The 16,349-nt window shown below is 39.3% G+C and overlaps 1 protein-coding gene across 1 annotated transcript in view; it reads right to left on the bottom strand.

Annotated features, from left to right (window-relative positions):
• Positions 1-16,349, bottom strand: part of abcb7 (ATP-binding cassette, sub-family B (MDR/TAP), member 7) — a 56,628-nt gene that overhangs the window by 7,443 nt on the left and 32,836 nt on the right. The window contains exons 6-12 of the mRNA XM_072270916.1: positions 11,226-11,314; positions 11,040-11,127; positions 10,265-10,439; positions 9,123-9,280; positions 8,713-8,876; positions 5,985-6,114; positions 628-799 (exon numbers count right to left, since the gene is read on the bottom strand). Of these exons, the coding sequence (XP_072127017.1) occupies positions 628-799; positions 5,985-6,114; positions 8,713-8,876; positions 9,123-9,280; positions 10,265-10,439; positions 11,040-11,127; positions 11,226-11,314 (976 nt within the window). The remainder of the gene's footprint in view (positions 1-627; positions 800-5,984; positions 6,115-8,712; positions 8,877-9,122; positions 9,281-10,264; positions 10,440-11,039; positions 11,128-11,225; positions 11,315-16,349) is intronic.

Here is a 16,349-nt window from a genome sequence, read left to right as displayed (position 1 = left end):
TTCATGTTTAATCCTCAGTAGATAAGAAGACAAGGCAGATTCTGCTGGCAGTTTATTTAAAGGTATTTGGCAAAGTTAGTTCAGCGTCAAAGGGATAACTTCGGCATGGAGTCATAATTGAACAGAGCACTGTGGTGCAAGGCATAGGGTAGTTGTCCTTAAGTGTGCCGCCTAAACAAATAAATCCTTAGGGTTTAATTGTGTTATACACAACTGATTCACCATGGCTCAAAGTCAGCAGTTATCATACTATATTGCATGCCAACATGATGGCAAACTTTTCAACTTCAACACAATGGCAGAAGAATGCATAATGAAAACTTAGTATCGAATCCTGCTGTTGACCTGTTTTTTTTGTACCTTGGCTATTCATTCTTTCATCATAGTCCAAAATCCAAAGGAAATTCGATTAATGTAACTTAATGATTAAATGGTCAGTCACCATTTCCACAGATACAAGATGGAAAATGTACATTGTCTCATTGGTAACAAGCCCCACCTAGTGGCCTCAGCTATGATGAAAATGTAGCAAACATATTCAGGGTAAATTCAACCATTAAAAGTATTGGTACAGTACAACAATATCCACACAATCAAATTAGGATCTCCAGTTGTTGTTTAACTCACCAGAAAGCTTTAGTCCACGTTCACCAACTTGAGTGTTGTAACCATGTGGCATTTTGAGAATGGAGTCGTGAAGGCCAGCAATCTTAGCAACGTGGTATACTTCTTCTGCCTTTGCATTGATGTTCCCATATTGAAGGTTATAGAAAATTGTATTGTGGAACAGAACAGCATCCTATGAGGCAAGAAAAACAAGCAATTCCAATTTTCAATGCAGGATCATTTAATAATCACATGTTTCACTTAATCTTGTATACAGGAACTAAAATTTTGCTTACAGACTCCATTCCTTGTGACAAAAAATGGGCTTCCGACAGTAATTCAAACCTTCATTCATTTATTCTCAGAATGAGCATTTAATATAGAATAGTTTTTCAGGAATGATTCCTTATGGATGCAAAAAGGAAATTAAGGCAAAACAAAAAAAGTGCTGGAGAAACTCAGCAGGTCAAGCAGCACCTATGGAAATGAACGAACAGTTGACATTTTCGGGCCAACACCCTTCCTCAGGACTGGAAGAGAAGAGATGCCAAAATAAAAAAGTGGGAGGAGAAGAAAGAGGACAAACTAGAAGATGATAGGTGAAGCCTGGTGGTTGGGTGAGGGGGGTGAAGTAAGAAGCTGGCAAGTGATTGATGGAAAATGCTAAGGGCTGGAGTAGGAGGAACCTGATAAAAGAGCAGCATGAATCATACCAGAAAGGGAAGAAAGAGGGGCACCAGATGGAGGTGATAAGCAGGAGGAGGAGGAGGAGTGGGAAATAGAAGAGAAAAGCGGAGCAGAAAAAATTACCAAAAGGAAAAATCAATATTCATGCCATCAGGTTGGAGGCTACCTAGATGAACACGAGGTGCTGTTGCCCCACGCTGAAAGTGGCCTCTTCATGATAGAAGAGCAGGCCATGGACCAACATGTCAGAATGGTAATGGGGATAGGAATTAAAATGTTTGGCCATTTTAAGTTGCAGAAAACATTCTGTTGGATGCAGAAGCTCATGGGGTGATAGGTAAGGACAATAGGAACTCTAACCTTGTTAGGGCGGCGGGAAGAGGGGTGAGCATGGATGTCTGGGAAATGGAGATGTGGATGAGGGCAGCATCGATGGAGGAAACCCCATTCCTAGGGGAAGGAGGACATCCCTGATGTCATGGGAACAGATGCGGTAGCGAAGGAGGAACTGAGAAAGGGGAATAGCATTTTTTAGGAGAAAGAGCGGGAAGAGGTATAGTTAAGATAGCCATGGAAATCAGAAGGTTTACAAAAGATAATGGTAGGCAGTTTGTCTACAAAGATGAAGACAGAGAGATTGAGAGAGGGTAGAGGGGTGTGAATTTAAAGGCAATGTGGAAGTTGGACAACTAAGTTAATGATGGGCTCAGTATGGGTACATGAATCTGCACCAATGTAGACATCATTGTAGAGCAGACAGAGTTAGGGAGCATTATCAGGACTGTTCCATGCAGCCAGCAAAAAGGCAGGCATAGCTGGGGCTCATGGCTACCCCTTGAATTTGGTGGAAGTGGGAGCAGATAAGCCAAATGTAAAAGAAACATGTTTAAAATATCAATTGGACACAATAAGTATGAAACTATAATAGACAGAAGGGCTTTCACTTTATTAAAGTTAAACCTGATATTTTCATTTTCAAAATGATGCCATAAATAAAATGTCTTAATTGATTACAGAAAAGCCACATATCCTCTTATAACCAAAGATGTAGTGGAAGACATTGTGGAGGCATTAGTAACCATCTTTCAAGAATCACTAGATTCTGGAATGGTTCCAGAGGTCTGGAAAATTGCAAATGTCACTCCACTATTTAAGGAGGGAGTACTGGCAGAAGAAAGGAAATTATAGGCCAATTAGCCTGATTTCAGTTGTTGGGAAGATGTTCGAGTCTATAACTGAGGATGAGGTTTCAGGGTACTTGGAGGCACATGATAAAATAGGTCAAAAATCAGCATGGTTTCCTTATGGGAAAATCTTGCCTGACAAACCTGTTGGAATTCCTTGAGGAAATAACAGGCAGGACAGACATAGGTGAGTCAGTAGAAGTTTACTTGGATTTTCAGAAGGCCTTTTGACAAGGTGCCCACACATGAGGCTGCTTAACAAGATAAGAGCCCATGGTATTACAGGAAATGTACTAGAATTTCCTGTAACACCACTGGGACACCACGGGCGCAGCAGAGATCGCACTTTCTGAGGAAGCTTAAACAAGCATCACTCCCCACTAACATCTTAACTACATTCTACAGAGGCGTGGTTGAGAGTGTGTTGACCTTTTGCATCACAACCTGGTACTCTAGCTGCAGTGTTGCCGACAAAAAAGCCTTGCAGAGGGTGGTTAGGGGAGCAGAGAAGGTTACTGGGATCTCCCTACCTTCTGTCCAAGACCTCTTTCAGAGTCGATGCCTCCAGAAGACACGGTACATCATTAAAGACCCCTCACACCCTCTCCATGAACTGTTTGTTCTTCCGCCATCAGGCAAACGTTACAGTAGCATCAAAACTAAAACCACAAGGCTACTAAACAGCTTCCTCCCACAAGCAGTCAGACTGCTAAACAGCTGCTCCACCTGACTCTACTTTGGACACTTATAACTGATTTAACTGACATGTGGCTGTTGTGTTTTACTATTTATTGTTATGTTTATTATTTAGTGTTGCGTTTGTTATGTTATGATTGCACTGCCCCTGAGGAACACTGTCTCATTCTGCCCTGCAGAGCTGATGTATGGTTAGAATGACAATAAAGTTTTTCGAATCTTTGAATTTTTGAATGGATAGATGATTGATTGGCTAACTGGCAGGAGGCAAAGAGTGGAAATGGAACCTTCTCTGGTTGGTGGCCGGCAACGTGGTGTTCTGCAGGGGTCGGTGTTGAGACCGCTTCTTTACAGATTATATGTTAATCTGACAGAATTGTCAGATATGTTGGATGACAGAATTGACAGCTTTGTGGCTAACTTTGTGGACAATATGAAGGTAGGTGGAGGGGCAGATGGTGTTGAGGAAGCAGAAAGTCTGCAGAAGGACTTAGATTAGGAAAATAGGCAAAGAAATGGCAAATGGAATATAGTATAGGGAAATGCACGATCATCTACTTTTCGTATAAGGATTAACAGTGTAGACCATTTCCTAAACAGGGAGAAAATTAAAAAATCAATGATGCAAGGGGACTTGGGAGTCCTTGCACAGGATTCCCTACAGGTTAACTTGCAGGTTGAATTGGTGGTAAGGAAAGCAAATGCAATCTTAACATTTCTCTTGAGAGGACTAGAATATAAAAGTCACGATGTAATACTGAGGCTGTATAAGGCATTGGTTTGACCATATTTGGAGTACTGTAAGCAGTTTTGGGCCATTTATCTAAAAGAAGTGCTGGCATTGGAAAGAGTTCAGAGGAGGTTCACTAGAATAATAATAATTCCGGGTAGCGGATGACTTCCTCCCACGCCGTTCTGATGTAGTTGGAATTCGTGTACGAGGCAAGTTACAGCAGTGGTTTGCCATTGCCTTCTGCTGGCTGAGTTTTTTTTTTCCCCCGAAGAGATCACCAGCTCTTAACCCCACACGGATGGAAAGCGTGCTGGGGGGAGCCGGCTGGGTTTGAACTTTGGAACCTCCACTCCGCAGTCCAGCGCTGATGCCACTACGCCACCAGCCGGCTCACTAGAATACCAGGAATGAAAGGGTTAACATTTGAGGAGCTTTTTATGGTTATAGGCCTGTACTCACTGGAGTTTAGAAGACTGGGGGGGTGGGGTGAGAGAATCCGAAAGAAACCTACTGAACATTTAAAAGTTTGGATAGAGTGGATGTGGGAAGGATGTTTCCTATAGTGGGTGAGTCTAGGACCAGAGGGCACAGCCTCAGAATAGATGGCACCCACTTGGAGCAGAGATGAGAAGGAATGCCTTTAGCCAGAGAGTAGTGAATCTGTGGAATTCTTTATCACAGACGGCTATGGGGGCCAAGTCATCGGGTATATTTAAAGTGGAATCCATAAAAGAATGCAGTTACTGTACTATTGTTTCAATGGAGTCCTTTGATAACATGTGGTTTAAGATGATACTTACTTTGAAGTAAAAGAAGGATTACTGAAAATAATCAGCAGGCCAGACAGAGTTTGGAGAGAGAGAAAGAAACCTATTGTTTTTGGATGATGACTTTTCATCAGAAAAGATTATATAGAAAATAAATCATAATTAATAGATGGTATGGTTTGCTGGATGGTAAAATTCTGACAACAAGCAAAGAAAGTTATACTTTGATGCATCTGGTGTTACATCCATAAAAAGTTTTGACAAAGCAAAGTCCTCCTAAAATAATTTGGACTATTTTAAGTTCACTATTTCTTCAATAATCATTTACCTGACAAAATCTTGCGCATGTAATTTGTGAAAGTAATAGTGTGGGAGATTTGGCGAGGGACTTAATTGGTAATGAAAGCTCACTAATACGCAACTGTAGTCTCTTCTATTTATTGTTGTGGAGAAGTTATTGTTTCATAAGTTTTAACAGTTCCTCTGAAGATCCAAAATGCCTTTGCAACAGTGTACGAATTAACTTTCTACAGTGACACTGAACGATGGCCAAAGGATTGAGAAACGTTACATAATAGTCCCAATATTTATTTCTATTCCTTGCAATGCCTTTAGAAAAGTGTCCTAAAGTGCTTAAAAGCAAGTACATCATTGGAAATGACAAGAGACAGTGAGCACGTTGTGGCCTTTCCGACATCACTACTTTTAAAGTATTCAAAGAGAGCCCTTGGACAGAAATGTCTGTAGATAGCCTACAGCATCTAAACACAGCATCTAGTGGCCCAGCCAACACAACTGTGTTTCAAAATGAAATATAGACTAAATGCATTCCTTAAAGATTTATTACATTCAAAGACACCAGCATTTTTGAATCCTAAGATTAGCATGCAAGATGAATACTGCATGAACATCTCATCATAGCTAATGCATTTATGCAACTAAGTTATTCTAAATCAGATAAACAAGAAACTACCATCTGTCATTGCAGTCAGCTTCAAGTTGGGCTTCCAATTTCAAAATATTGCCCAAAGCAAGAATAATTCAGACCACTATTGTGTGTAACAATTCGACTGATAATTTTCTTAAGGCAATGAAATTTATGCTATTCACTTGTTTTGAGTATGACAACTGTTCTGCAAGTTAGCACTATACATCAGTTTGCATTTCTCCCCAAAGGATATCAGATCTAGATTCAGATGTTCCTTCACTTTGAGGCTAGATTTGGAAACTGCATAAATAAAGTTTTAACTGCACACAATATATGCAAGAGCAGATTTTTAAAATGCTGTTTTGTCACATGACGATCTTTACCTGTGGTACAATGCCAATGGCCTTCCGTAAGCTTTCCAAACTGACATCTTTAATATTCTGGCCAGCCACATATATGTTCCCTTTCTGAGGTTCATAGAAGCGGAACAGCAACCTCACTATTGTACTTTTTCTAATTCAAAGGAAAAATATTTTACTGTTATTTAAAATGAATGCAGAAGCATGAATGAGCCTACAGTACAAATGACTAATTACTGTACGAGAGAATTCTTTCCCATGATTTTCAAACTATAAACTTGATTGTCTCACTAGTAAATAGTTAGGTGGACAAGCATTCAAAGATTCAAAAATACAATGATAATTCAGATACAAATTATTAATAGTCAATTTTGAGATAAGATACTGATCCAGATTAAGTATATTGACAAGTATTAAAATTAGAGGCCTGAGAAAACTAGTATCAGCTTTCCATTTTAAAAAAGTGGTCCAGAAAATTATAGGGCAGTCAGCTTAAAGTTGGTGTTAAGTTCAAGGATGAACATTTTGTAAGAATGCAAAATACAAATTAAAAAAATATCGAAAACAGATAACTATCTTATCAGTCTTACTTAGAGGAAGCAGACTAGATCAGCCTTACTAGATTGCAGAAGAAAAAAAGCACAACAGAACGGGCTGAAGCAAATTTATGTTTGAATCTTTCTATAACATTCAGTGGGGTACCACTAAGTGGTATAGAAAGATTCAGAAGACATGCAGAACTGAGGGTGAAGTAACAGAATGGGTTGCAAGTTGGATGCAAATCAGTAAACAGATTACAAAATAAATGCCGCTACTAAGACGGCATAGAAATCTGTGTTGTGGTACGACATAGTGCTTGGAGGTGGAATATTTTAATTCACCTTTTCTAAAATACAGAGATCTGGTGATGGGCATCAGAAATAATTTTAAAACTGCAGATGACAGTAAATTTCAACTCTATAAAACTCTGGTTAGGCCACACTTGGGAGTACTGTGTCCAGTTCTGGTCGCCTCACTATAGGAAGGACGTGGAAGCATTGGAAAGGGTACAGAGGAGATTTACTAGGATGCTGCCTGGTTTAGAGAGTATGCATTATGATCAGAGATTAAGGGAGCTAGGGCTTTACTCTTTGGAGAGAAGGAGGATGAGAGGAGACATGATAGGGGTATACAAGATATGAAGAGGAATAGATAGAGTGGACAGCCAGCACCTCTTCCCCAGGGCGCCACTGCTCAATACAAGAGGACATGGCTTTAAGGTAAGGGGTGGGAAGTTCAAGGGGGATATGAGAGGAAGGTTTTTCACTCAGAGAGTGGTTGGTGTGTGGAATGCACTGCCTGAGTCAGTGGTGGAGGCAGATACACTAATGAACTTTAAGAGACTACTAGACAGGTATATGGAGGAATTTAAGGTGGGGGGGTTATATGGGAGGCAGGGTTTAAGGGTCGGCACAACATTGTGGGCCAAAGGGCCTGTACTGTGCGGTACTATTCTATGTTCTATAAATTTAAAGATAAAGTTTGTCACATTTGTCTTATAAGACTGGACATGCAACGACAAATGATTTTTAATGTAGAATAGTGCACAACAGTGCATCCAGGTGAAAAAAGTCAGGAAATCACATGCTGCTCGGATAGAATCTAAATTTTATAGAAACAAAGAGGGGTCTTAGTGGGAACACTGAAAGTAGCAATAAGTTATCAGACGGCAAACAAAAAGGCACTGGAGTTCATTTTGAAGATATTCTGTTGCACTTATACAGACACTTCTGATATTATACATTATTATGAAGAAATCAGAATTAAGGCTAGACAGACTGGAAATATTTTCTCTAGAAAAGAGAACACAAAATGTTGTCCAATGGGGGAGTTTTCAAGAATACGTGTAGTGGAAAAGGCTTCCATTTTTGATTAAGTCCCAAAAGGGGAATCACAAATATAAAATAAATCTTCATTAAACCCAACAGAGTATGCAAGTAAATTCCTCTACTGAGGAGTTGTAAAACTGTAAAAAGGGAGATCACAAAGAAAGGCTGAGGCAAACAGTGCAAATGCTTTAAAAGGAAGCTAGACAGGCACAGAGGGAAGGGCAAAAGGAGATACTGATCTAGCTAATTAAGGATACCAACATGGATGGGCTGAATAGACATCTTTCATCCAATACCTCATTTAGTTTTTAGCATAATTATTTGCATTTTAAGAGATTCAAAATAATCCTTCATGCATTTTCCCTGACAATCATTCCTTTACAAAACGTCAAAATTCTTTTGCTTCTGTAATGTGAAACATATTAGGAATAAGAATCCCACTTTAAAAAAATACCAAATTAAGTAACTGTACCAGGATATCAATTAACTTCCTTACTGTGAATGACTTTGGTCAAAAAGATGCTTTGAAGAACCAAGAAAGTTTGCAGATAGAAAGGCTGTTGAAAATTTAATTACCAATTGCCCACATAGTGATAGGCATAAGTAAACTGGAGGTGAACCAGAGTAAACCAGAAAGAAAAGAATTGAAGTACATTTCTGCAAAAAAAAAGAATCATCTGGTACAAGTTCTCGTCCATACATATCCAAATGATACCAATGGTTCAACATTGCACTGGACCATAGTGGGGAAGTGACTTATTGTTAATTGGTCACTCCCATATAAGAGTAAGAGAAAAAAACATGCAAAACATAGACATAAAAAGATAGAAGAGAAAAATCTAGAAAACATTTCTAAAGACTACCACTATACAGTACTTACTTACCCTGAACCACTACCACCTACAATTGCCACCTTTTTCCCAGCAGGAACTTCAAATGATACTCCATTAAGGACCTTTTGGCCATCCAGATATTCAAAGTAAACATCATCAAAAGTGATGGTAGAATTTTCAGGAGAAACTTGAAGTACTGGAGCTGTTTGTGCCTCCTAGAAAAGCACAAAAAGAACCATTAATTTGCATTATACCCAATGACCTAACTACATCTGGTTTGCAAAAATAAACCTATGGTGCCTCTTCAGATATTGTAATTAGTAATTACAGGATTATTTACTTTAAATATTCAATCAAAAATCTATTTAATTTTTATATCGCATATAAATTTCAGTCTAAAAATTCAGAACTTTAAAACTTAGAGCCTACATCACTGATTTTGTAAAATTGCACCATCTTACCTTAATCTTTGTGTCAATGCTTAGCAAAGTAAACAATGTGTTCATGTCTATTAGTGCCTGCCGTGTCTCTCTATACACAGTCCCCAGAAAGTTTAAGGGAAGAGACAACTGGAAAAGTAGTCCATTTACCATCACCAGATCTCCCACTGTCAGTGTACCTACAAAAGTGAATGGAACATTACAAGAAATTTCCATTCTGCTTTTCCATTTGAGCTCAAGCAAGACAAACAAAAAACATTTTATCTTAAATATTTTGGAATTAAATGTTTGTCTTATCCAATTTATGGTGATGAGTTTCCCCAACTCTTTATTCAGAATGACATATGATTATACTGTGAAAGACAATATTAATCATAATTAGAAATCTGGCATATTAAAGCATGACCTGTTATACTCACTTTTTCATTTCATTTGAATCGGATAGAAAGGAAGGTGGTGTAAGATGAGAGATAATAATCAAACAATGCAATGTTAAACAAAATGTTTGACAAACACTTTATACACTGTTACTGAAATGCAGGCACAGCATTAGGTATGCTTACATGAGGAATTTTGACATTGCAAAAAGTAGATCCATCCTAATTTTTTCAGATTATTGCTGGTTTATTGGTCAATGAAATCCTAAGATTTTTTCCCTGCATTTGACAATTGATAAAAGGATACCCAGCACATCAAAAAAAGTTTCAATTATTTCCATTTCCATAACAGATAAAGGGAGAGAGGTGTCAACAAAGAAATAATTTGTCTAATCTCATATGTTTCACATACTCGTTTGCTGCTTTCTTTTTCTGACCACTGGTATCATCTCCATTGCCAGCTGAATACTGCCAGCCTGTCAGTTTGTCCAGAGAAAAGTCAACTTAATTGTGTATTTATCAATGTAATCAACATGTTCATTGAGAATTGTGAAACAGCAGTCTCACCAGTACTTAAATCACACCTGTGATCTTACACACAGCCACAGCATAGGCATTAATCAGCTACCTTCCGACACTAAACAACCCAAGTTCTCTAACAGACATTTAATGAGTTATACAAACTGCACATTAATGAAGAATGTGGGAGATCTTCCCAAAATAAAACAAGAAAGAAAAATGCAGATTATCAAGCATAAAACACATTAATAAGTTTAACAACAGTACCTGCCAAGATTCTTTGACTTGCAAGTAACATGATACCAGTCAAACCAAGGCTGAAGATAAGATTTTGACCAAAGTTCAGTACTGCAAGACTTGAGGTAGTCTTCAGAGACGCATCTTCATAAGATTTCAAGAATCCATCATACCTCTCAGCCTCATACTTCTCATTATTGAAATACTGCAATTGGAATTTTTACTTTAGCACTCTTGTCAATCAGTAACTCATTTAGTTATTAAAGTCTATTAAATGTAAAGCAAATAAGTTACATATTACAAAGCATAAATAGACATCTGAAGGATGTTGTTCAGAATGCAGTACATTTCTGACTTACTGCACAATTAAATTATTTTGATATTTTCTGAAATTATTTCCTGTTTCACTAGGAGCACCAGTCTGTGCCCAGATCCTCCCATGGGTAGGACATTAGCTTCACGCTCGGGACTTCCCATGGAAATCCAAAGTTTTGTTTGGATCGGCCAAATACCCCACTTCCCAGAGTATCTTGGATACAGACACAAATATTATCACCAGATTATGTTTATTGTCATTCAGAAAATCAAAAGAGACTGATTTATATTTTCTCTAACTGGATTGTATTCACAATCATAACATACAGCTCATGCTAGGGGGAATGGCCTCAACCTTTACATTTCTGCACTACTTGAAATTTTGCGGAATGGTGCCAGAATTTTAAGCATATATATTCTTAGAACGAGGGAAAAGATTGCTTTAAAAAACTATTCAGAATCTAACAGAACTGAATTCAGAGCATTGTACCTTCACAGTTTCATAATTCAGGAGAGAGTCTATTGCGGCATTGCCAGCATCATTGTCAGCCTTATTCATTGTGATTCGGAACCGAGTTCTACAAATGAGAAATTATGCTGAAGTTACAAAGTTGCCACCGAAAGGGCACTAGCATGAATGAAGAAAAGTAAAAAGCAAATGTTAGTTCTACAGTACCTCCACTGTGTAATACCAATGGTGAAAGCCGAATATGCACCCAAAGTCCCCAGGGTTATTAAAGCAAATGACCCACCGCATTTAAAGTACTGCAAAAAAAACATTAAATTGAAAACAGTATTTATTAATCAAAATTTAAGTGATTTGAACAAATTAAACCAAATATGAAAAATGCAGATTGATGTGAAGATAAATATGTATTTCAAAAATCTATCTTGACTTAGTTTGCTCAATGATTAAATTTATTAGGTACAGGTCAACCTTCACTAATCCAACTACCTATAATCTGGTTCCTTCGATAATCTGGCACTGATTATGCTTAATGTGATCCTTCTGTAATTCGGCATTTTCACTAATCCAGCACTCCTCAGGTCCCAATGGTGCCGGATTAGTGAAGGTCGACCTGTACTGGACCTTGTCCACTAGATATCAAGAAAAATTATAGATATCAACAAGATTGCCAATGAACTGCAAACTATAAACCTTAATACAATTTACAGTGAATACATCTGTGAAGAGTGTGATGGAGACTTGGGCTATGACAGTTTAAACCACCCTATCTAATGAAGTACTTTTTTATGAACTTAAGAATTTTGTTGTCACATGATGATTTACTTGGGAAGCAAACAACAACATTCACTGAGACAATAATTCCTAAGTGATGATGGAAATGTTTAATACTTAATACAAATACACTGAGTATTTTTAATAATTGTCACTATGATCTACTTTCTTTAAAAAAAAGATGCTTTTTCACATTTCAATCATATTCACATTTCTTAAATCACCATTTTCTTGACGATGGGGCCGGACTGTTGCCTTAACTTGCCAACCACCAACCAACATTCCTCCCCAACTGTGGAAGGCAAAGTGAGCTGATGTTCCACACCTTACTGGCATTCATTGAGGTGAAGCTGGCACCAAGAATGGACATTGGCCTTGCTCTCAGAACAACATACATGGGGCACCACTCACAGAAGATGAGTAGTGCCGACGCAATTGGCAATCACCTCTGATCTGGGCCGACATTTACGTGCTGGGCGGCACCTAATTAATTAGCTTGTTTATTTCGGCTTTTTTCTTAAAGATGTGTTGGGTGCGTCCCGGCCACCGCTGCATTCTCCGCAGCAATATATCGGTCCGCAGCCCGGTGGTTGGGGTGGTGGGACACTGGGGTATCATCTCTTCGTCGTCTGTTTCCATCAGGGCAGGCAGGTCATCTTCTTCTATGTCTGCCTGCCTCAATGTCGAAGGTCGAGGTTCGTCACCTGCTGTGGAAGGCTTGAAAAATGACAGTATGCTTGACTGCTTAGCCTCGCACATTTTTCTATCATACAGTTCTTTGTAAGCACTCAAACCAACTTGCAAATATGCCCTAAACCTATGTACCCTTTTAAAATTAAAGTCATACTTTTCTGCAATCATTGCAGCGAAAATCTCATGCAGTTGCTTCACATTCAGTCCCTGGACGACTTCACTTTTGGTCCATTCGCTACTGCATTCGGTTTAGATTGTTATCCTTTCCTCTTCCAATTGCATCAGCTCTTCATCTATCAGTTCTCGGTCATGGGATGCCAAAACCTCTTCAACATCATGTTCGTCAACTTCCACAAGCCAAACTCACTTTGTCCTTACTTCGTTCACCACGATTGAAACACTTAATTATGTCTAGTTTTACACTAAGTGTAACACCCTTACGAGCTCTTTTAGGCTTTTCCTATACCTTAGAACTCATCTTGCTAACGGCTACTCACAGACACGTGTTTAAGCAATGCCGGCTAGAATGCAGTTCCGGGGGAGGAGCTTGGCTGCTCGGGGCACGTGCTGCCTTTTATCACGCGCTGCTTTCTCGGGCATTGCCTTTTTTCATAACAGTGAAAACACCTTCTGTTAGCGAAAACAGATAACTAATGTAGGTCTTTCGTAACAGCGAGGTTTCGTAAAGCGAATGTTCGAAAAGCGGAGGACACCTGTACCGTATATTCGAAACAGGGAACAATTAGGTTTGCGAATACAGGTGTCCCCCGCTTTTCAAACGTTTGCTTTACGAAACCTCACTGTTACGAAAGACCTACATTAGTTCCCTGTTTTCGCTAACAGAAGGTGTTTTCACTGTTATGAAAAAAGGCAGCGTGCGCCCTGAGCAGCCGCTCTCCCCCTTTATTCGAAACTGCATTCTAGCCGGCATTGCTTAATCACGTGCCTGTGAGCAGCCGTTAGCAAGATGAGTTCGAAGGTATTGGAAAAGCCTAAAAGAGCTCGTAAGTGTGTTACACTTAGCGTAAAACTAGACATAATTAAGCCTTTCGATCGTGGTGAACCAAGTAAGGACGAAGTGAGTTTGGCTTGTGGAAGCTGACAAAGGTGATGTTGAAGAGCTTTTGGCATCCCATGACCAAGAACTGATAGATGAAGAGCTGACGCAATTGGAAGAGGAAAGGATTACAATCGAAACCAAATGCAGTAGTGAACAGACCAAAAGTGAAGTCATCCAGGAACTGAACGTGATGCAACTGCGTGAGATTTTCACTGCAATGATAAAGAACGACTTTAATTTTGAAAGGGTATGTCGCTTTAGGGCATATTTGCAAGATGGTTTGAGTGCTTACAAAGAACTGTATGATAGAAAGATGCGCGAGGCTAGCAGTCAAGCAAGCCTTCAGCAGACGACGAACCTCGACCTTCAAATATCGAGGCAGGCAGTCATAGGAGAAGATGACCTGCCTGCCCTGATCGACGATGAGATGACACCCCAGTGTCCCACCACCCCAACCTCTGGGCCGCGGAGAATGCAGTGGTAGCCGGGACGCACCCAGCATATCTTTAAGAAAAAAGCCGAGATAAACAAGCTAATTAATTACGTGCCACCCGGCACGTAAATGTTGGCCCAGATCAGAGGCGACGCAATCGGCAATCGCCTCTGATCTGGGCCGACATTTACATGCGGGGCGGTACCTAATTAGCTTGTTTATTTCGGCTTTTTTCTTAAAGATGTGCTCGGTGCGTCCTGGCCACTGCTGTACCCCTGCATGCTTCGCGGATCGGTATCGGTTCGTGGCCCGGAGGGTGGGGGCCACTACACCACCTTAATCTCCAACGACTCAGCCTAACACACCATCATCAGTGTGCTCCATGTCTTCCCGATTCCCGTAAGTGATACTACACTGTACATATATTATTTCTACTTTATATAGGCTGTGTATTTTTAAGGTGTTATTTGGTATGATTTGGCAGCTTCATAGCTTAAGGGTTACTGGAGAGAGTGTTTCTGCCGAGAGCGCTTCCGTGAGATTTTCGCTACCGAGAACAGTGTGGAAATGATTATAGAGAAGTATTTCTACTTTATATAGGCTGTGTATTTATCATATCATTCCTGCTTTTACTAAATGTTACTGTTATTTTACGTTTTATGTGTTATTTGGCATGATTTGGTAGGTTATTTTTGGGTCTGCGAACGCTCACAAATTTTTCCCATATAAATAAATGGTAATTACTTTTTAGCTTTACGACCTTCCGGTTTACGAACCATTTCATAGGAACGCTCTACCTTCGGATGGCGGGGGAAACCTGTATTAGGAGAATCAAGCTGGCAGTTCCTATTTGGCCAACTTTACAACAAGATATGATAATTTAAATGGTATTGGTGCATTGTGAATTGAGAGTATACATGTTTAGATTTCAATTTCCTGCACAGTGAATTTCCAACATTTACTAAGCAACCTCCCTAGGCTGAGCACAAGGAAATAAGCATGTTTACATGTTCCTTAGAATACAAATGCACACAGAGGTCTGATAAAAATCGAACCAAAAAGCACAGCTCCAGTGACGCAGGGTCAGTGTTGATCTCCAGTGCTGTTTGTGTAGAGTTTTTCCTCTTGATCACACAGGTCTCCTCTGGGTGCTTGTTTCTTTTCACATCCAAAGGTGTGCTCATTGGCAGGTTAATCGGCCAATATACATGGCAGTGGTAGAACCAGTGGTGGGGTGCTGGGATGGGAGAGGAGGGTTATCGACAGGGCGATTCGTGGGATGTGAGCGAATGTAGGGAGAATAAGATCAGTGTAAGATTACTGTAAATGGGTGATGATAAATATGGATTCTGCAGGTTGGAGGGACTATTTCTATGGTATGTGGTTCTCCACGACTTAACAATTCTAAGTGTCCGTATTGATATATTCTCTGTATAAATAGTCCTTTGCCTGATACTTTTAGCTCAACCCCTGCTGGATAACCTTCAACTTGGTTACACACTTGATCTTGTCAGAGTATGTTTGTCTTTCAGTGCAAAAAGGTGCCTGGAGGTGAATGCTGATAGTTATCACATTCCAGAGTGCAGGACTCCGTATTGAGGAATGAACTGAAATTCACTGCAGCCACCGTAGTAAAGACTATTATGGAAAAGGAACACAGTCCAAAGTTCTACTGCCTATAAAAAGGGGGTTGGGTCCTGTGTAACCACCTCCCAAAGACATCATGGCATATTGTTTAAAGATAAACAGAGATTGCATTGATGCTTGTAAATAGAATATATTGATTCAGTGGTACAAAGAATGTAAAGAAAGATGATTGTATTGTATATCTTGTATTTTAGTCTATACAGGAAGTATAATGCAATATTATTTTTATTTTCTGAATAAACACCTCTAACAGACTATTACTTGCTGAACACAAAGCCAAGATCTCAGAGCTTCTATATTGTAAAACAGCACAAACCACCTGTGTCCTAATCCTTTTAGCCTGCAAATAGCTAATGTAGTTTTCTCCTGCTTCTGTGAAAGCCGAGCCAAATGACATAGATACCAAAATCGTCCAGGTGAAATACTACAATTATCTGCAGAAAATGCAGACATGATTTAAAAAAATTAATAGCATATTTCTTACACCAATCTGAATGTAGTGATCTTCAAATTTGCTTCATTACTTTAGAACCTCTTCCCATTTAGCTCTTCATCTGCCTTTCCAAATCAAGATTATTACAGTGGACATCAGGTCCAATGGAAAGTGTTGATTTTATATTCATGTCTGTTGGCAGTACATGACAACCATGTGGCATGTAAATATTACTCAACAGCTTTCAGTTGCTTATGAATTGATAAATTAATCAGTCATAGAAACTTCAACACA

This window comes from Mobula birostris, chromosome 10, assembly GCF_030028105.1.
Source record: "Mobula birostris isolate sMobBir1 chromosome 10, sMobBir1.hap1, whole genome shotgun sequence".
NCBI classification, from domain to species: domain Eukaryota; kingdom Metazoa; phylum Chordata; class Chondrichthyes; order Myliobatiformes; family Myliobatidae; genus Mobula; species Mobula birostris.
Note: the sequence above shows the minus strand (reverse complement) of the source record. Positions and strands in the feature narration are given on the sequence as shown.